Source organism: Littorina saxatilis, linkage group LG11 (assembly GCF_037325665.1).
Source record: "Littorina saxatilis isolate snail1 linkage group LG11, US_GU_Lsax_2.0, whole genome shotgun sequence".
In the NCBI taxonomy this organism is placed as follows: Eukaryota; Metazoa; Mollusca; class Gastropoda; order Littorinimorpha; family Littorinidae; genus Littorina; species Littorina saxatilis.
The window spans coordinates 7145151-7167464 of NC_090255.1; the positions used below are offsets into that span (position 1 = coordinate 7145151).

General features: G+C 41.1%; 1 protein-coding gene and 1 long non-coding RNA gene across 5 annotated transcripts in view; one reads left to right on the forward strand and one right to left on the reverse strand.

Moving 5' to 3' along the window:
* LOC138979646 (uncharacterized) overlaps positions 1-11649 on the reverse strand; it is a 145245-nt gene extending 133596 nt beyond the window's left edge. Inside the window, exon 1 of the long non-coding RNA XR_011460070.1 lies at positions 11496-11649. This is a non-coding gene — a long non-coding RNA (uncharacterized lncRNA). The remainder of the gene's footprint in view (positions 1-11495) is intronic.
* LOC138979645 (androgen-induced gene 1 protein-like) lies at positions 1720-17437 on the forward strand. Of its 4 annotated transcripts, none has more exons than XM_070352366.1 (6): positions 1720-1899; positions 2834-2980; positions 5519-5620; positions 10524-10639; positions 13268-13419; positions 16837-17436. In XM_070352366.1, the coding sequence occupies exons 1-6, from the start codon at positions 1753-1755 to the stop codon at positions 16893-16895; spliced, it is 723 nt and encodes a 240-aa protein (XP_070208467.1). In that variant the 5' UTR covers positions 1720-1752; the 3' UTR covers positions 16896-17436. The 4 variants fall into 4 exon arrangements, with proteins under 4 accessions (XP_070208467.1, XP_070208465.1, XP_070208466.1 ...); XM_070352364.1 differs by lacking the exon at positions 1720-1899 and adding an exon at positions 2241-2493 and having other exon boundaries at positions 16837-17437; XM_070352365.1 differs by lacking the exons at positions 1720-1899; positions 5519-5620 and adding exons at positions 2241-2493; positions 9072-9173 and having other exon boundaries at positions 16837-17437.
* The last annotated feature ends 4877 nt before the right edge of the window (positions 17438-22314 follow it).

The following is a 22314-nucleotide window of genomic DNA, read 5'->3' on the forward strand; positions in this document are numbered from 1 at the left end:
ATTTGAGGGATACGGACAAAGGGTGTACCGGCGACTGATCTGAGTTTAAACATACTGTATAAGATTGAATTCATTTGTTTACAGACAGTGAAAATGTTTGGTCTCCCTCTGTCTTCCTCTCTCTCTCTCTCTCTCTCTCTCTCTCTCTCTCTCTCTCTCTCTCTCTCTCTCACTCTCTCTCTCTCCCTCTCTCTCTCTCTCTCTCTTTCTCTCACTCTCTCACTCTCTCCGTCTCTCTCTCTCTTTTTAATTTTTTTAATTTTTTTAATTTTTCAATTTTATCATTGTGTGTCTGTGCGTCCCAAGGACAGATTGTAAGAAAAGGCGTAGCCTTAAATCTTAATCCTTGTTAAATAAAGTTAAATTCACTTCAATTCAATTCAATTCAATTCTATCTCTCTCTCTCTCTCTCTCTCTCTCTCTCTCTCTCTCTCTCTCTCTCTCTCCGCTGTTTCTCTCTCACTCTCTCTCACTCTCTCTCACTCTCTCTCTCTCTCACTCTCTCTCCCTCTCTCTCTCCCTCTCTCGCTCTCTCACTCTCTCTCTCACTCTCTCTCTCTCTCTCTCTCTCTCTCCCTCTCTTTAAGATACACCCACACTGGATGGGAATAATTATGATAAACTATTTGAATTCTTGATTCTATGTGATGGGGATATTTGCGGAGAAATCACCATGTTTGTGTGTGTATTTTGTTTGGTGTCCAGTGACGTAATTTCTTCTAACCGGCACCCGCCGTGCTAACTAATGCACAGGCTATGCAGTCGTCTTGACTGATGTGTAGGCCCCTATTGCCTTTTGTTTCCATGATTTTCACTGACACACACACACACACACACACCGTGACACACACACACACACACACACACACACACACACCGTGACACACACACTGTGACACGCACACACACACACACACACACACACGGCAGGGCCGGACCAAATGAGTTGTAAGGGGGGGGTTCCTCCTTTTTTGGGGGGGCAAATCAGCGAAGTGGCGAAGCCACAAGCGCGCGCCTGCAAAGCAGGCGCGCGAACTAGGGGGGTCCGGGGGCATGCACCCCCGGAAAATTTTTGAAAAACGGTTAAAATCTGTGCAATCTGGTGCATTCTGGGCCTTGTTTTGAGGCGTTAAGAGCAGCATTGTTTTGGTGCTAAAACTAGTAAAAAAACAAAAACACTCAAAGCAAGGTACATGCTTTTTCCAGGGGTGGGGTTCCGGAACCCCTGGAACCCCCCCCCCCCCCCCCTGGGTCCGGCCCTGCACGGCACACACACACAGTGACACACACACTGACACCGGCGCACACACACACTGACTGACACACAGTGCACACACTCTGACATAGCCTACCCGGGCAAACGTCTGGTTTTCAGTAGTAAGCACACACATACACACACACACACATACACACACACACACACACACACACACGGCACACACTCTGACTGGCACACACACACGGGCCGTCCGACGGTCAGCCTGACACGCCGACACAGTGACACTGACACACTCACAGACAAAGAGTACATAGTACACACGTTTGGTTTTCAGTAAGCTCGAGCCTCCGGATATGATAGTGATGACTATCCCGTCTCATCCCTCTCTTTCTCTTCCCTGGCCGAGTCTCTTTTTCTCCCACTTGCCAATGTCTCAATTTTAGTATTTTCATGTAAACAGATATTTGAAAACAATCAACTGAGGAAGGGAGATAACCATATTTTCTTGTCACGTGATCAAACTTCATTCCAACATGGCAACCCAGATCAGTACAGCGTCTGCATTTCACGTTGCAGTTCTCTGCATGTACCTTGTAACACTGTACTACGACTGGATTTATGTCGAGATAGGGCACAGAGAGTATGCAGGAAAGTTCAAGTACCTTACGTTTTGGAACCTGGTGAGTATATCATTCTTGATCGCTGGAGAAATCCGCATCCTGCTTGTGAAAGCGATCAGTCAAGTGGAAAAAAATTGCATTGGTCATTTGTTTCGCTGAAGGATTTGGGTGTCACATTATCGAACGAAAACGAATTACAGCGATCAAGATAAAGTTGCTGAACAAATTCATGGGAAGATTCAGCTCTCGCTGAGAAGTGTTAATATAACGATTAATTATGCAGGGGGGAAATAAAACAAATAGAGCAGACGACACTTGTTTCATTCGCATTATCTCATGGTTCCTCAAGAGAAAGAGTAGCTTCCCTTAGCCCATGTGGTAGTCCAAAGGCCGAGTGACCGGGGTGAAAGCAGCTTGTTGAAAACTGCGAGCTCTGGATTTCATTGCTTAACCTAGACACAAAGTCTTGTGTGAACTGTTGTAGTGAGGATGAAGACTCGAGATGCAGTTAGTGGTGGTTTTTACCTCAGCGTGGTTGGGATGTACATCTACAGTTTGTGGTACAACATTGCCTTTATCACCAAGGGGGCAGACAATCTCTTTAGCTATGATGGCTATGGAGGGAAATTCAAGTACCTCACTTTTTGGAACCATGTAAGATTTGAATGCACACACGCATCCATGCACGCGCACGCACACACATACACGTGAGCAAGCGCACACACATACGTGTTATGGTGTATGCATGCACACACACACATGCACACACACACCTGACACTCACTCACACAGGCAGACACTCTCAGTCTCACACACTAGTTCAGTGAAAATGATGCATGGTTAATTTATATTCAGTTTGCATAAACACACTCACACACTCCACCTTTCATGTATCATTTGTGAGCCGTACGTGACTTCAATTAAGCCTACAGTGATTTTATTTGTATTCTCTCTTTTTATTCATTTATAAACATTTGTTGTTTTCTTTCTGCAGGTTCTTCAGACGCTCTACTTCTGCATCTGTGTTGTGAATGCGTTTGCTGGAAGTGATATCCCGGCAAGCAAACACCCCAGGAACCGCTCTGGTTTGCAATGGTTTCGAGATATTTTACATGCTACTCTCGCCTTTCCTGTCGGCATGGTATGCACTGGGATTTTTCCTGCATGGGTTGAATTTACTTGCGTGTGTGTGTGTGTGACTGTGAGAGTATCATTATGCCATTGTACATGCGTCATCCAGGGATGGCCAAATCTCAAAATGTTCACTCGCCAGCCGAGCGTAACTTTAAGAAAGTCACTAGCCCGGCAGAAATGTCGCTGGCCCAGTACATACCACACAACAAATTATGAGTACAAGATTTATTTACACAATTTACACAATGTTGACATGCTCAGGAGTCTCGTTTTTGTTTCACTAGAACATGGCGATGATTTTGCAGATGACAGAAGTTCCTGCATCTACAGTGTTTATATGGTTTTAAAACGTGATAGTACAACCAAAAGTTGTGCATTTGACCAGAATGTTCACTGGCGGGTGGTTTCTACTTGCCGATGGATTTTGTTCTCGCCCCATGCTATCGGGCAGACGATTTGGCCATCCCTGTCAACATATGTGTGTGTGTGTGATAAGGTATGTGGGAGACACTGTGTGTGTGTGTATATTACTATATATATATATATTTGTGTTTGTGCGCACATGTGAGTGGGTGTGTCTGAAACTTTATCAGGGAGAAAGAGTGTGTGTGCGTGTGGTTTGAGCTAGTGTGTTTTCACAAAGAATGTTGGGAGGATAATCAGAGTTTAAAATATTTGGGAAACGTGACATGCACATTGTGCAATATTATTTACATTGATGATACACCATTGTTTATACTGAACTAGCTAACTTGTAATTGTTGAATATAATGTTTCACGGGACATTAAAGTGTATCGGTGGGTAGTACATATGTATTCCATAATAATGATTGTGCCAGCTAAGTTTCTCTATGGATATAAATAGTTCCTGAAAGTTGCAAACTGATTCACATGCAATTTATGTGAGAAAAGTAATTACGGAGATCCAGACTAAAATATTAATTCTTGATAAGCAGTGGCAATCAAGTCACACAAAAAAACCTTCTCCATGAGTTGACAATATTTATTTTTGGCCATGAATTTAACTGTCCTTTCTTGTACATGTTCCGTAACGCAGTGAAAATAATTGTGTGGGCTCTAAAAAAATTATTCTGATAGGAGACATGCAATTATATTTGATGTTATTTGATTATGATATTGTTTAATTACGATGGAAGAAAGGAACTTAACTGAATGTTGCATAACATGTCTTTTGAATGTTTATTTAGGAACAAGCAGGTTCATGAATCTAGAGTCTTTATTAAGGCATGCACTGATCATGCGAGTAATGTGAAAACTAAATTGTACAGATCTTCTTGCTTGGGCATTGTGCAATATTTGAGATGACTGAATACACTTTGACTGTCTAATTATTTTGCTTTTGTTGCACTTCCACTTCCAAAGATACTGATGAGGCATCAAAGATTACTTCTCCTTTCCTGAAAATCAAAAATGGCTAGCACTCCTAGACGTTAACTTTTTTACTGTTTATATTTCTGTTTTTATTTTGCTTTTATTACATTTGCTCCTGCTGCAACTGTATACATATTATATAGCGGCTGCCTTTATCAGTGCGAGGGATATATATATATATATTGTAATTGCCCTGCATGCTGCTAATTCATTCTTAAAGTTAAACTGATATCACTTAATATACCACATCTATTCTTTCTGCCAATAACTTTATAAGCAGAGTAATTACCACTACTAAACAATCTCTGTTCTAGTAGTTTGTGAACACAGTGTACTGAAGACGTAATTTTGCCTTTTCTTATCAGCTTATTGTAGATGGCCTCGTGACATACTTTTTGGGTGTAGGTTACGAGGTCGTGTGAATACCGATCACAAGAAAGAACATTAGTTCTCGGGCAACCATAAAATGTAGAGTACAAAAGTTCAACTGTCTGGCTAAAGTACTTTGTTGTTGGTGATAAAATCAACCATTTACTATGATGGCTTGAATGTTTACACGCTCATGAGAAAAATGTTTTACTAAGTTCTCGGCAACCATGAAATGTAGTGTAAACAAGTTCAACTGCCTGGCTGAAGTTATTGTTGTTGATGATAAAAATCAACCATTTACTGTGATGGCTTGAATGTATGTTTATCTTCCCCCATGCTTTCAATATTTATATATATATTCATAATAATTTAAATGGGTGCTTAGCTTTGTTGCTTTGATACTCCTAATGTCTGTAAAAGTAGGTTAATTGCTTAGCTTGTCTGAATTTTTCTTACAAGCAGTGTTATTTGTAAAACACTGTAATTTTAAAAGCACCTGTACGAACCTTCAAGCAACACATCTTTAAAATGATGGGAGGTTTACATGGGGATACATGGAATATAATTTATAGTTTTACCTTTTGCATTTAGATCTTTGATACTCTTCAAGGCTTCTTGTGTGTGTGTGTGCCTTTATTATTGTTAATTTTTTTTTTTATCACATAGTATTTTCAATTATTTATTTATTTATAGATGCCAGACATCATACCCAGCAAAAGCTAAATTTAAAAAATGAGGGCTTGGTTGAATTGTTACCTTTTGCATGTGTCATGTGTGTTTTCAGTTTGTAGTGTCTACTTTCTGGGCTTTGTATGCTGTTGATCGAGAACTCGTCTATCCAAGAGAATTAGATGCACTCATTCCTCCTTGGCTCAACCATGTTATGGTACGTTGTGCATATTAACATTTTGTACAGTGGAACCTCCCCTTTAAGACCGGCCTCCCCCTACCCAGTTTAAGACTTCCTTCCTTTTAAGACCCTGTAAGGCTGTTTTGTTTTTTTCAAGCTTTTCTGTTCACAATGTCTGTACATTATTTTGTTGTTGGCCCTCTTAAAAAAAATTCGGATGATATATTTGGAAGTCTTAAATGGGGGTTCCACTGTATACACTTATGCTTAATTTGTCTTTCTCCTGGTGAAGGTTACTACAGTGAAACCTCAGGTTTAAGACCCTCTGCCTTAATTATTGCTGTTTTAAGACCTCAATTGTTTCCCAATATTTCTCTTTATCCCTTGCTCTGAACCGACTACTCAGAACAATTTAAGAAAACAGTACAGAGGGATGCAATTGACAACAGAAATGTTGTCTGTCCCAGGTCTAGCTCTTTTTGGATTAAAAAACAAGGTTTTATACAATAATAAAACGAGAAACAATAGGGACACAAACTCAAGCGAACGCTTATATTACGTACCCTACGCAGCTGGAGAATTACACAATTATGATGTCGGCCATACCATCACTAATATATATACATGTAATATTGAACTGTCTGGATCAAAATCAAAGTCAAAGCAAACCAAGCAAAAAATAAGTCAAACTCTTTTTAGGTTTAATGCATCGTAGACCCTGCCCCAATGGGTTTGTGTGTCTGTGTGTCTGTGTGTGTGTGTCTGTGTGTGGGTATGTGTGTGTGTGTGTGTGTGTGAGTGTGTGTGTGTGTATGTGTGTGTGTGTGTGTGTGCATGTGTGTGTGTGTGTGTGCATGTGGCTGTGTGTGTGTGTGTGTGTGTGTGTGTGTGTATGTGTGTGTGTGTGCATGTGGCTGTGTGTGTGTGTGTGTGTGTGGGTGTGTGTGTGCATGTGGCTGTGTGTGTGTGTGTGGCTGTGTGTGTGTGTGTGTGTGTGTGTGTGTGTGTGTGTGTGTGTGCATGTGGCTGTGTGTGTGTGTGTGTGTGTGGCTGTATGTGTGTGTGTGTGTGTATGTGTATGTATGTGTGTGTGCTTCTCTTGCCTTTAGTGTGCAGGCACACACAGTTTGGGGAGCCAAGGCTGATATTTACTTCCCTAATGAGATCAGATTTTTTCAGATATTAAAACAGATCAAGGTTTTACTTTATATAAATAATATTATCTCTTTCTGCTGATCTTGTGTGTCGTGGAAATATGATTTTTAATAATGCGTGCAGATACATTTACTTAGTGGAGATTTTGTTTGTACATGTGTAACATTATAAAAGTCTGACTGAACATGCTGTGATAAATATAATCAAAAGTTAGTTATTGGATGAAGAATAAGAAAGTGACCTGTGTTCTGGGATTGTAAGTGTAGTGTATGCATGTGTTGCAATTGTATTGGCAGCTGTAATTCGTTGTTCTGTGTCATGTGTTTTTCTTGTTGTTGTTGGCAGTGTGTGTCTGTGTGTGTGGTATTTTCTATTTTGCTGTTGTTTGGTGTGTGTGTGTGTTCTACATGTGTGTGCTCTGGAATCCACCTTAAGTTTTAACGACCACCTACCTTCTTCTTCTTCTTCTTCTGCGTTCGTGGACTGAAACTCCCACGTACACGTGTTTTTTGCACGAGTGGAATTTTACGTGTATGACCGTTTTTTAACCCACCATTTAGGCAGCCATACACCGTTTTCGGAGGAAGCATGCTGGGTATTTTCGTGTTTCTATAACCCACCGAACTCTGACATGGATTACAGGATCTTTTTTCGTGCGCACTTGATCTTGTGCTTGCGTGTACACACGGGGGTGTTCGGACACCGAGGAGAGTCTGCACACAAAGTTGACTCTGAGAAATAAATCTCTCGCCGAACGTGGGTTCGAACTCACGCTGACAGCGGCCAACTTGATACAAATACAGCGCGCTACCGACTGAGCTACATCCCCGCCCCGACCACCTGCCAATTACAACCACCCCAAAGAAACTCTGTTCTTTTCTCACCCTTCTATAACGACCACTTTAGTTGTGTCTCTTCAGTTGTCGTTGTACACAGGTTTGACTGTACATGTATGTGGTTTTATGAATGAGTATCTTGCTGTCTACATTTTTTGTTTTCTTTAAGATATCATTCAGTATTGGCGTTAACCGGTAATTACTGGTTGAAATGAGAAAATACCGGAACAAAATTGGCTGCAGGTATGACCTACCGGTTAATTTTTAGAACTACCGTTTTTTTCGCTGGTAAAACAAAACCAGTACTCTGAGTTGGACTCTTACTGGTTCCAATGACCAGCCTACCGTTTTTTTCTGGACTGTTTGCATCATAAAAGTTTGCGTAATGGTTTGAAAAAATACTAGCGCCAATCACTGATCAGTATCACCAGGCATGGGAATTGTCTGCGAAATCGCGGATAAAGACTCACCGCATCTCAGCCGCATGTACTAGACAAATCATCAGGCATGGGAATTGTCCGCGAAATCGCGGATTTCCGCGAAAAGGAAATTACGTTTCAGCGAAAATAAACAATTGTCCGCGGCCAAAAAAAGGTAACTTAAATTATATTGTATACTATTGTCTCTCTATCCATTATTTCCTTACACGAGAACTATCAAAATATTGGTCTAAAAGGCTAAAATGCTCTGCCCCTTTACCCCGTCGAGGCCTAGGCGGCCTCTGGACCTCAGCCTGTTTTCAGATTTGTTTCTATTTTAGAATTCCCATGCCTGATCACACACTTGCATACTTTTGTGCCTTTGTACACTAGCTTATACTCATGGTGTCAGTGGTGTGTGCTTTGTAAAGCTTCAGAAGGTCTAGTCTGCATCACAATTTACAATTAACACGCCTCTGTACACATAGCTATACTTGTGGTTTCAGTGGTGTGTGCTTTGTAAAGCTTCAGAAGGTGTAGTCTGCAAAACAATTTACTATTAACACGCCTCTGTACACTAGCTATGTATACTCGCGGTGTCAGTGGCGTGTGCTTTGTAAAGCTTCAGAAGGTGTAGTCTGCAAAACAATTTACTATTAACACGCCTCTGTACACTAGCTATGTATACTCGCGGTGTCAGTGGCGTGTGCTTTGTAAAGCTTCAAAAGGTGTAGTCTGCATCACAATTTACAATTAACACGGCTCTGTCAGTCTTTACTCTTCCTAATCTAACTTTGATCAGCAAAAGTTCCTCGATCAGTAGCTTGCAGGCGGTTTGAAGCATTTATCCATAAGATTCATGTCCTCTAGCATAATACAGGAAATGAGCAGACTTGTAAGGAATAGATTCGACTTAATCAACGGTCCTTTAGATAGATGTTTTCCTTTTTGTACAAGGACAGTGCTGTTAGTAGCAGTAACCCAGTGGACACATGCAAGACTCAAGATTCATGAACCAAGGGAGATAATCACTTCTGAAGTCGGCAGGCTTTCTTGTCATGGTTGCTTCCCTTGCAGTTTGTGGAAGTGACATTTTGGGCGATTTTCCACCTTGACAGAGAGCTGGTATACCCGATAAGTCGCGCACAGCACGTTCCACCTCTTATTCACCATCTTTGTGTATGTTTGGTTGTTTTTCCAATGTGTCTGTTGTATGTTTAAAAAAAAATCAAAATATAATCTGATGTTTTTGTGTGTAGAAGCTGTTGATGAGGTAAAACTTAGTTAGATCTTGACTGTGGTCTTTGTTCTTGGAACTGCACATTTTTTATGTTTTGATTTGTTGTGCCCTGTGTCAGTTTTTGTTAATGTAATCCTTACCATGTTTCTTTGTGAGTGTGTGTGTACAGTTTGTGTGAGTGTGTGTTAATGTTAAATGTCAAAGATTGTGTGTACATACATGTACATGCACATAAGAAAATAATCACAGGGATGCACAGTTTGGGAAGCTCTGCTAATTAGTAAGTGTTAAATCCAGATCAGATCAAGATGCAGAATAGAACTTACATTTTCATTTATGAGTTTCCATAAAATTTTCATTATTTTGGAGTCTAGGTATCTTTATATGAGCCAGATGTTGCTAGGTACAGTGGAACCCCCCCGTTTAAGACCTTAACAATTGGAGAAAATCTGGTCTTAAAGCCACGGTACGCCTCCCGCAAACCACCACAGACACTGTCAGGCTTTTACACACAGTACAAACACCCTTTCGTTTAAACACTCACTGCTTGAGAACATCCTAGGTGCCCTCCGTAAAGAGCGAGCAATTTTCAAAGAATTGATTTTGAAATCAGACAATCGGACGTTGTGCGTTTTGGCGCTAGACCTAACTTTTAAAATCTAAATAATAAATTAACAGCTTGTTACACAAACATTCTTAAATCACAATAGAATGCTTTTTTCATCAAGACAAGATCAGTACAATTCGAAGATTTGAAAGTTTGAAAAAAGAAAAGCCGGGAAGCAGGGTCACGCAAGGTCGTGGTTCTCGTAGCAGACGACGGTTATGTCTATCGCCAGTTCCTCTGAACAGTCAAAAGCCATTGCTAGAGTTTGTCTGAATCGCAGCCGTTTGTTGCGTTTACATTCAGAGGTACATAATAACGTGCTATTGTAGATAAGCTTACAGCGAGTCACATTGAAATCACAAACTGATGACTACATTGTGAAAAAAAGGAAACTGGATCACAAATTGCTCGCTCTTTACGGAGGGCACCTAGGATGTTTTCAAGCGGTGAGTGTTTAAATGAAAGGATGTTTGTACTGTGTGTAAAAGCCTGACAGTATCTGTGATGGTTTACGGGAGGCTTACCGTGCCTTTAAAAAGGTACAGAGGCTATGAACAGAACATCCAGGGAGTCTTAAATAGGGCGTTCTTAACATGGCAGCCCTCTGTACATGCATTGACATAATTTGCTGAACTTTTGATGTTTATCTTGTCATTAAGTATTCTCATTTTGACTGTTATAGCATACAACAGTACTACCCCTGCTGCTGGTAGAAAAATATCTGGTGTATCATCATCATCCACGGCGGCACAACGGCATCTTCATTCTCTCAGCGTTTGCTTTACTGTACCTTGCATGGTAAGTTCAGTTAGGGGGTGGGTAGGTGGGGGTTGTGTTTGTGTAGGTGCGTGTGCATGTGATTGTGAAGATGTGTGGGGATGGGGTGTGTGTGTTCCCCCTACTGTGCCACAGGAGCTTGTATCTAATCGCCGGTCAATCATTATTTTCTCCTATTATTCCCTACAGATTTAAGACTCCCTCCTTTTTAAGACCTAATGTTTTCTCAGACTCTCTGTTGATAACCTCTGTACAATTACACCATGAAAGACTCCCTCCCATTTAAGACTAATTTTTCTCAGATTTTCAGGTCTTAAAAGAAAGGATCTACTGTTTACCTACAGAAAACAAGAAATTCCTCCGAGGTAGGAAAAACACCCCCGTCCTTACCATTCTCACTGCCACCAACTGAGAAGGTTATTTCCCTTTGACCATTAATATGTCCCTCTATAAGTCCTTGTAGAATCTTAATCCACCAATAACTCCCTAACCGTGTGTTTGACTGGTCCCAATTTTTGTAAGGACCGTCTCAGGAATGTATAGAACCTGTTCACCAAGTTTGGTGACGATCGGTCCGTTCATTCTTGAGATCTATATGCGAACACAAACACACAAACAAACAAACAAACAAACAAACACATCGACCGATTCCTATACACACCCCTATACCGGGGGTGTAATTACAGGATTTTTGTATGTTAACCCTTACACTGGTGCAATTCTGTAACACGTTACATAGCCACTGGTGAATTAACAGAGAGAAAAATAAAGAAAAACGGTCATATAGGTTTTCACATCCATGGGAGGTAATCGGAACCGACCTAAATGACTGAGCCAGTAGCGCGACATATGTCGTGACAACCAGGTGACAGTATACGTAAAGTAGCGTGACATATGTCGTGACAACCAGGTGACAGTATACGTAAAGTAGCGCGACATATATCGTGACAACCAGGTGACAGTATACGTAAAGTAGCGCGACATATGTCGTGACAACCAGGTGACAGTATACTTAAAGTAGCGCGACATATGTCGTGATAACCAGGTGACAGTATATTGTAAAGTAGCGCGACATATGTCTTGACAACCAGGTAACAGTAAACGTAAAGTAGTGCGACATATGTCGTGACAACCAGGTGACAGTATATGTAAAGTAGCGCGACATATGTCGCGACAACCAGGTGACAGTATACGTAAAGTAGCGCGACATATGTCGTGACAACCAGGTGACAGTATACGTAAAGTAGCGCGACATATGTCGTGACAACCAGGTGACAGTATACGTAAAGTAGCGGGACGGACACGGGTGAACTTTATGTGCAGACCCAGAGACGGAAGCCATGTCCCACCCCCGTGTCATCACAATGGCACGTCAAAGACCTTAGTCATTCTGCCATAAGTGCAGGTGGCTGAATACACCTAAACACGCAGACACCTGGGTAGCGCGACTCGATCGTTGCTGCTAGCTTTTCACTGGGAGGAAGCGACCCGAATTTCCCAGCGATGGGACAATAAAGTAATGAGAAATGAGAAATGAAATATGTCGCGACAACCAGGTGACAGTATACGTAAAGTAGTGCGACATGTCGCGACAACCAGCCTAAGGGTTAAGTCAAATTGCAGGCCTGAAAGTGGCAGTATTTTACTCGCTATGGTGAGTAGAAACATGTTACTGGTGAGTAGAAATGTTCATCTACTCGCCAAATGCGAGTAAAGTTGCTGAAACAAATTGTTGGTTTGGCTAGTAAAGTTTGCTCTCTGGCTAGTACATTTTTAGAATCACTATAGCCAAAGGCGAGTACCGTACTTTCCGGGTCATAAGGCGCGACTTTTTTCCTCGAGTTCGACCCCTGCGTCTTGTATAACGAAGCGTCTAATCCGTGTAAGAAATAGGAAAAAAATCAAAGAGACCGCCTGAGTACCAGTCAAACAACTTGTGATAATGCATGTTTCAGCTACTAGGCACTGCCCTGCCTTTGATCTGGCCGCACACACAGAGCACACAGATTTCCACTCTGTTAAACTCGGTCACTGACCGGTCACTGACCCCGGTGCAGGAAGTGTTTCCTCTCTCAGATATGACAGGGGAACCACCTCTCATGACAAAAACTGGGTCATTGACCCCTGGGAAGAAGGTCGTGTCTATAAACAAGGCCACCCAGCTATCACAATGCCTTTGATCTGGCCGCTTTCACTCAGTTAAAGTCGGTCACTGACCCCGGTGCAGGAAGTGTTTCCTCTCTCAGATATGACAGGGGAACCACCTCTCATGGCAAAAACTGGGTCATTTTGGTGCGCCCTATCGGCCCCCTGCGTCCAATGGATGACTGGATTACAATTTTTTTTTAAAAGAAGGGGGTGCGTCTTGTATAACGAAGCGCCTTGTCACCCGGAAAGTACGGTACAACATTTGTTGGACTTTCAGTGCTGAGTAAAAAAAATAAAATTTTTTTTTTTTTTTTTCTGGGTGGAATAGTTACCATTTGCATTCAAATGAATAGAGAGTATATTACAGTAGAAACCCCTTTTCAAGACCTCCCAATTTAAAACTCCCTCCTTTTTAAGACCTGATTTTCTCAGATTTTGTTATGTCCTAAAAGGGGGGTTCCACTGTATTATAAAACAGCCAGTTGATCTTTGTGTTTGCAGGATATTATGGATAGCTTTCGCAGCAGACCTGTGGGTGTATCCCGTGCTGCGAGTGATGCAGAACCACGAGCGGGCCATCTTCATCATGTTCCTTCTCATGTTCTTCATCAGCATCTACCTCCTGGGAGAGGCTCTCACCAAGTTTTTATGGCGTAAGTATCATACACTTAATGATATACGATACCGATATATGCAATCTGCAATCTTTATCATGTTCCTCCTGATATTCTTCATCAGTATAAACCTATTGGGAGAGGCTCCAAACAAATTATTATGGCGAAAGTATCATGCACTTTGTCTTCTTCTTCTTCTGCGTTCGTGGGCTGAAACTCCCACGTACTCTCGTGTTTTTTGCACGAGTGGAATTTTACGTGTATGGCCGTTTTTTAACCCGCCATTTAGGCAGCCATACGCCGTTTTCGGAGGAAGCATGCTGGGTATTTTTGTGTTTCTATAACCTACCGAACTCTGACATGGATTACAGGATCTTTTTCGTGCGCACTTGGTCTTGTGCTTGCGTGTACACACTGGGGTGTTCGGACACCGAGGAGAGTCTGCACACAAAGTTGACTCTGAGAAATAAATCTCTCGCCAAACGTGGGGACGCACTCACGCTGACAGCGGCCAACTGGAAACAAATCCAGCGCGCTACCGACTGAGCTACATCCCTGCCCACTTTGTCTTCAATCTTCATTATGTTCTTCTCATGATCTTACTATACCTCCTGGGAGAGACTCTCGCCAAGTTTTTATGGCGTAAGTATCAGACACTTAATGATATACAGTACCGATACTTGCAGTCTGCAATCTTTATCATGTTCTTCATCAGCATCTACCTCCTGGGAGAGGATCTCACCAAGTTTTTATGGTGTAAGTATCACACACTTAATGATATACGATACCGATACATGAATAGTGTGCAATCTTCATCATGTTCTTCATCAGCATCTACCTCCTGGGAGAGGCTGTCACCAAGTTTGCATGGCGTAAGTATCATACACTTATTGGTAGAGCACTCTGGACTTGTGATCTGCGTGTCAGGGGTTCGAATCCGGGCCGGGACCAACATTGCTCAACTTTGTGTGCAGACTTATGTACAGGGTTCGTACAGGTCATGGAAAACCTGGAAAGTCATGGAATTTGATTTTTAATTTTCCAGGCCTGGAAAGTCATGGAATTTCAATTCAAGTCATGGAAAGTCATGGAATTTAACAAAAATAAGAAAGAAAAAAAAATTAACCTTTAGCACGCCAGTGGCGATTTTCGTTGCCCAGCCATCCCCCCCCCCCCCCCCCCCCCCCCTCCCCTCTGCCAGCCAGTAGCGATTTGCGTCGCCAGCACAAGGCTTGTTCGTATGACCAACTTCTCGTTCGTATTTGCATACGAGAATAACGGTATTTTTAACGCCACTTGAGCCAAAGCGAGGCTCACTTCCTTCCGTTGTCTCGTCATGTCGTCTGCGCTGCATTTGAGTCGGTTTCGTCGAAGTTTTCTGCTTTTGTTTTTGCATCGATAAAGTACTTTAGCGCTTTGACAAGCAAGATGGAGGATGATGAGCTTGAAACTTTCTTTCGAGTTGTTTGTTGACAACAAAAAGTATGCGAAATTGGAACGAATTACCGAGGAAGATCTTTGCAATGAACTGTGTATCGCGGTGAAAAAAAATGACAGTTCGTCAAGTCACAGTGACGGTTACGAAACGGAATTTACGAAAGTGCAGATGGATACAAACAGTGGCTGGTCCAGTTTAGTGAAATGACAGGACCAGCAAACATTACCGATAATCTGACTGCGTAGCAAATGCTTGACTTGCTTGTCGAAGAGACACTGCATAGAAACTGACTCAAATTCAGTGCAAAGCAAGCCAGTGTCAAGACTGGCAGTGACAAGACGTAAAAAGTTTGCTTGTTTGGAAATGGCTACCTGTGGATCTAGTCATGGAAAATGTTATTGAGGCTCATGGAAAGTCATGGAATTTTGTTTCTAAAAACCAGTGGGGACCCTGTATGTAGAGAAGGTATCCATGTTCCACTCCGGTGTAACCACTTTGGCCATAAGTACGTGACTGCTTACTCCTAAACACACACACACCTGGGTAGCGCGACTCTGTTGCTGCTAGCTTTCCACTGGGAGGCAGCGGCCCAAATTTCTCATCTATGGGACAGTAAAGTAATGAAAATGAAGAAATGAAATGTATATATATATATATGATACTGATAGATGCACAGTCTGGCATTGACCTTACAAGTAATGTTCTGCTACAGTGGAACCCCCCTTTTAAGACCCCCCATTTTAAGACTCCCTCCTTTTTAAGACCTGATTTTCTCAGATTTTTGAATGTCTTTAAAGGGGGGGTTCCACTGTACTAATATGGACGAAGTAACCAATACAAATTTCGTTTTCTTTCGCAGGATACCAAACTTAAGTTCTGTGAGTACCGCATCTGCATTCTGTGTCAAGCGGGCCAGTTAGTGTAACAGTTGCCACGTACTGAATATATTGCACAACTCTGTCAATGCAGGCTTTGTTTCTGTGTATAATGAGACAGACAGACGGACAGACAGAGAGAGAGAGAGAGAGAGAGAGAGAGAGAGAGAGAGAGAGAGAGAGAAAAGAGAGAGAGACCTTTATTTTTCGAGGGTAACAAGAATAAGAATAGATATGCTTTTTTTGCATCTGGCCCCCGTCCTGAAAAGAGACTAATCTACTTTTACTACAGCTACTAAAAAAAATTGTAACATAAACACATAATTGTACAAGCAGCGCATTATATACAAACATTGTAAATCATAAAATAGAGAGAGAGAGACAGACAAAATGAAAGAGACAGAGAGAGAGAGAGAGAGAGAGAGAGAGAGAGAGAGAGAGAGAGAGAGAGAGAGAGAAAGAGAGAGAGATAGAGAAAGAGAGAGAGAGAGAGAGAGAGAGAGAGAGAGAGAGAGAGAGAGAGAGAGAGAGAGAGAGAGAGAGTCTTCTTCATCATTCCTGTCATTGTTATGCATGGGATGCCCAGGACAAGTATCGTTAACTTGTCAGGAATGTGGAGTGCTGTTAGCAATCGCTCCAAACTTTGTCAAAAACACTCCAAAACTTTTCCATCATTTCGTCAGAATTGGTGAACTTTAGTCATATTATGGAGGAAAGGTGAATCCAATAACGCCTCGATCTTTTGAAAGTGCTGAAACTTGTATGGCTATTTTGGTATATTCGCAGCAGAAGTTATACTGCTTGTGTCAACAATCTCAGATCTGGCGAGGCTTTTACACGAAAGAAGACCATCCCTCCACTTAATTGGTCACATACCAAAGCTAAAACCCCTGACTGCTTGTTGTGGTGAGTTGGAATTTTTTGATGAATTGAAACAATCAATTCTTAAAAAAAAAATCCCACTATGCAGAAAAGAGCACCCAGGCTGATCATCGTGGGTATGTGACCAAGTGGAGGGGTGGTCTAATCCCATGTATAAGCCTGGTCACATCTGAGATGGTGAGCCATTAGAAGGAGTGTGCCGTAAAACCCAGCTTCACCTACTTCACTGAGTTTTCCCCTTTGTTTCTGTGTGTTTTTCAGGAAAGGAAAAAGCCGCGTTGAACGCTGCATTGAGCGCTGCATCAAAAAAGAAGAAATAATTCACCGCTTACAATGGTCATCGTCAGATGGCTGTCTGGAAAATCAAAATCCACAACTTCGGAATTTAAGTTCTTTTTACCATCATTCCATTTTGTATTCTGTTTGTCTCAACGTCATTTATCAGGGTGTACACTTTTGTATGTTTGAATTACAAATTTGGCTGCAAAGGAAATATCTTTTGTTCAGTGTGGTTTGATAGTTCTGAATTTGTTCGCGAAGGAATGGGTTTTTTGTGCAAATGACCTTCCTGTGAAATTGAAGATGTATGTCTGTCAACCAAGTGTCATGCATACAGAACATTGGAGACTTACATTTTGTGTTTATTATTTTTGTTTGTGAATGGTTGTGCGATTTAGGTATTGTGCAGTAAATGTCCACAGAGTATCATTGGTTTAATTTAAACGGTTGTTGTCATGGACAATTCAGACTGATCGGGCTTTTGACTGCATATTCTGTTCTTTTTATTACATTTAGTCAAGTTTTGACTAAATGTTTTAGCATAGAGGGGGAATCGAGACGAGAGTCGTGGTGTATGTGTCTGTCTGTCTGTGCGTGTGTCTGTGCGTGTCTGTGCGTGTGTGTGTGTGTCTGTGCGTGTGTGTGTGTAGAGCGATTTAGACTAAACTACTGGACCGATCTTTATGAAATTAGACATGAGAGTTCCTGGGAATGATATCCCCGGATGTTTTTTTCATTTTTTCAATGACGTCATATCCGGCTTTTTGTAAAAGTTGAGGCGGCACTGTCACACCCTCATTTTTCAATCAAATTGATTGAAATTTTGGCAAAGCAATCTTCGACGTAGGCCGGTCTTTGGTTTTGCATTTCAGCTTAGTAGCTTAAAAACTAATGAGTTTGGTCATTAAAAATCGGAAACTTGTAATTAAAATTATTTCTTTATTAAACGATCCAAAAATAATTTCATCTTATTCTTCGTCATTTTCTGATTCCAAAAACAAATACATATGTTATATTTGGATTACAAACAAGCTCTGAAAATTAAAAATATGAAAAGTATGATTAAAATAAATTTTCTGAAATCAATTTAAAAACAATTTCATCTTATTCCTTGTCGGTCCCTGATTCCAAAAACATATAGATATGATATGTTTGGATTAAAAAAACAACAACTCGGTAAGCTAAAAAGAATAGACATACAGAAAAGCATGTTATCCTGCTCAGCGCGACCACTTCCGCACTATTCTGCATGGCTTGTCGATTTCACTGCCTTTGCCACGAGCGGTGGACTAACGAAACTACGAGTATGTGGTCTTGGTGAAAAAAGCAGTGCGTTCAGTTTCATTCTGTGAGTTCGGCAGCTTGACTAAATGTTGTATTTTCGCCTTACGCGACTTGTTCTAATTGACTTTGCCTAAAGACAACATCTGCAGTGATATTTAAAGCTGAAGAGTATTGTTAACATTGAGTAGTTGGCTTTAGAAGTAACAAGTCGCGTAAGGCGAAAATACAACATTTAGTCAAGTAGCTGTCGAACTCACAGAATGAAACTGAACGCAATGCAATTTTTCAGCAAGACCGTATACTCGTAGCATCGTCAGTCCACCGCTCATGCTCATGGCAAAGGCAGTGAAATTGACAAGAAGAGCGGTTTAGTAGTTGCGCTGAGAAGGATAGCACGCTTTTCTGTACCTCTCTTCGTTTTAACTTTCTGAGCGTGTTTTTAATCCAAACATATCATATCTATATGTTTTTGGAATCAGGAACCGACAAGGAATAAGATGAAAGTGTTTTTAAATTGATTTGGACAAATTAATTTTGATAATAAATTTTATATTTTTAATTTTCAGAGCTTGTTTTTAATCCAAATATAACATATTGATATGTTTTTGGAATCAGAAAATAATGGAGAATAAGATAAACGTAAATTTAGATCGTTTTATAAAAAAAAATTGTTTTTTACAATTTTCAGATTCTTAATGACCAAAGTCATTAATTAATTTTTAAGCCACCAAGCTGAAATGCAATACCGAAGTCCGGGCTTCGTCGAAGATTACTTGACCAAAATTTCAATCAATTTGGTTGAAAAATGAGAGCGTGACAGTGCCGCCTCAACTTTCACGAAAAGCCGGATATGACGTCATCAAAGACATTTATCAAAAAAATGAAAAAATCGTCTGAGGATATCATACCCAGGAACTCTCATGTCAAATTTCATAAAGATCGGTCCAGTAGTTTAGTCTGAATCGCTCTACACACACACACAGACACACACACATACACACACACACACACACACACACATACACCACAACCCTTGTCTCGATTCCCCCCTCTACGTTAAAACATTTAGTCAAAACTTGACTAAATGTAAAAAGGGGACACAGTGATATTTAAAGCTGAAGAGTATTGTTAACATTGAGTAATTGACTTTAGAAGTAAAGAGAGGGCACAGTGATACTTAAAGCTGAAGAGTATTGTTAACATTGAGTAATTGGCTTTAGAAGTAAAGAGAGGGCACAGTGATACTTAAAGCTGAAGAGTATTGTTAACATTGAGTAATTGGCTTTAGAAGTAAAGAGAGGGCACAGTGATACTTAAAGCTGAAGAGTATTGTTAACATTGAGTAATTGGCTTTAGAAGTAAAGAGAGGGCACAGTGATACTTAAAGCTGAAGAGTATTGTTAACATTGAGTAGTTGGCTTTAGAAGTAAAGAGGGGGCGCGGTGATCCTTAAAGCTGAAGAGCATTGTTAACATTGAGTAGTTGTCTTTAGAAGTAAAGAGGGGACACAGTGATACTTAAAGCTGAAGAGCATTGTTAACATTGAGTAATTGGCTTTAGAAGTAAAGAGGGGACACAGTGATACTTAAAGCTGAAGAGTATTGTTAACATTGAGTAATTGGCTTTTGAAGTAAAGAGAGGACACAGTGATCCTTAAAGCTGAAGAGTATTGTTAACATTGAGTAATTGGCTTTAGAAGTAAAGAGGGGGACACAGTGATACTTAAAGCTGAAGAGTATTGTTAACATTGAGTAGTTGGCTTTAGAAGTAAAGAGGGGACAGAATTCAGCTCCATTCTGTCTTTGACTAGCATGGAGAGCGTCTCCTGGCCAGGTTTATGTTTCCCAACTGTCCTCCTCAAGTCACCTACTGCATGCACACACACACGAACGCACACCCACTCACACACACGCGTGCACAGACACAAACACACGCACGCATACACAACGCACACATGCGTGTGCATGCACACACACACACACGCACTCACGCACACTCACACACAAGCACGCACACACACACAATCAAACACGTGCACAAACGCACGCACGCACATACACACAAACTCACACACATAAAGAGCTCTTACACACACACACACGCACAAAGCACGTGGACATATATAACCACACACGCACACGCACACGCACACACACAACACCTGATCAAATTTCACAAGTGCTCATTTTGACTGCGAAACATACTTGTGTGCATTGTACGATATGTTAGAGTGGTAGCCTGTAAAGTGTACAGCCTTTCAGACTTTTTTAAAGCTGTGCATGTGTATTTAAGATTTGTTGGAGGAATTCTTCCCCTGGAGCAATTTTTTGATTAGTGCTTTTGTGAACAAGAAACAATTAACAAGTGGCTCTATCCCATCTCCCCCCTTTCCCCTATCCCATCTCCCCCCTTTCCCCGTCGCGATATAACCTTGAATGGTTGAAAACGACGTTAAACACCAAATAAAGAAAAAAAGAAAGAAAGGAGGAATTCTTTTTTGTTTTTGATCAAATTATTACGTGTATCTGGATGTGCGTGTGTGTGTGTTTATTTATTCATGTGTAACGCAAATATGTCATTTTGCTTTAATATGTTTTGGTATTTTTTAAGGCAAGGCTGTGACTGTGTCATTCGAAAAATCTGTGAGTCTGGAGAAGCTCTAGATCTTGGTTAACTTCACGAAGGATATATTTGTATGAATGCTGGACAGGAGTCCTAAAGTAATACTTATTCTGTACTCTGAATTGTGTCTTGTGTGCATTTCCATTCAACAAGTTTCTATTAAACTTATTGTGATACCATAACCAAGATTGCAGTCTCCGTGTGATGTGATACCATCTTGTAAACCAGCACACGATCTTGTAGAATGTCACGTGTGTTAGAGAATTGTTATCAAGAACAGAGCTGCCAACTGCTACGCTTTCGACGTATCATGCTACGTTTCAAGAGCAATTGCTACACCAAGCTAAGGGTTGCTACGCTTAAACAAATAATGACAAGCATGCAACAGTTCAGGCTCTTTTTGCGAGTCCTGGTACTGATTTCTGCCTTCCACTCCGTGTGGCGGTTATAAAACAGGTCATAATACATCGTCTATACTGAAAGGTGGTCCTTCAGATACTCTCCAAAGGGCATTTTATGTTCCTGCATTCTCCTGAAACTTTATTAAAAATGTCGATTCTTGTGCAAGAAGGCATAAATGCGGATGTGGGAATACATTTGAGAAAATGCTACTCTCAAACACCATTTGCTACGCTGACGACAATTCCAAAATATTGTAAATTGCTACTCTTGAGCCTTCACAGGAGTTGGCAGGTCTGCACGAATGGAAAGGCTTGCCACAGAAACAAATTTTAATTTCCGTGCCCTCTCTGGACTTGGAGTATAACAAGAAAGCAACCCAATAAATTATTGCAAAAGAAGGATTCTTGCAATTAACTTTGTTGTTTTCTGTTTACTTTTACTCAGTCTTCAAACAAATAATTATGAAGTCCCCTCAAAGGAGTCGAGACTTGTTTGCCGTTCATATTGTAGTCACGTACATTTTCTCAACGGCGATTAGCTCATAAACACACACACACACACACACATACACACACACACACACACATACACACACACACACACACACATACACTAGCGCTCACGAACACGCACACCTACCCACACATAACACGGTGTGTCAACTGATTCCGGCTATAGGATTCGTACACCGAGTGTTTCCGTTCATACAGCCTTCCTTTTTAGCACTTGGTCGAAGAAAAACGTTGCGGTAAGTCGTGTTGGCAGCGCGCTTTCGCGATATTGCTAGACTAAGGTAGCAGATTGACCGCATTATCACACACACTAAGCGCTTTACATATTAATTTCTGCCGTGTGAGATGGAATGTTTTACACAATATATCACGCGTTCACATCGGCCAGTAAATCCCAAGCCATTACGGCGAATATTTACTTTTCACGGTCTATTATTCCAAGTCACACAGGTATTTCGTACCCCCCGCGGGTTAGGGGGAAGAATTTACCCGATGCTCCCCAGCATGTCGTAAGAGGCGACTAACGGATTCTGTTTCTCTTTTTACCTTTGTTAAGTGTTTCTTGTATAGAATATAGTCCATTTTTGTAAAGATTTTAGTCAAGCAGTATGTAAGAAATGTTAAGTCCTTTGTACTCGAA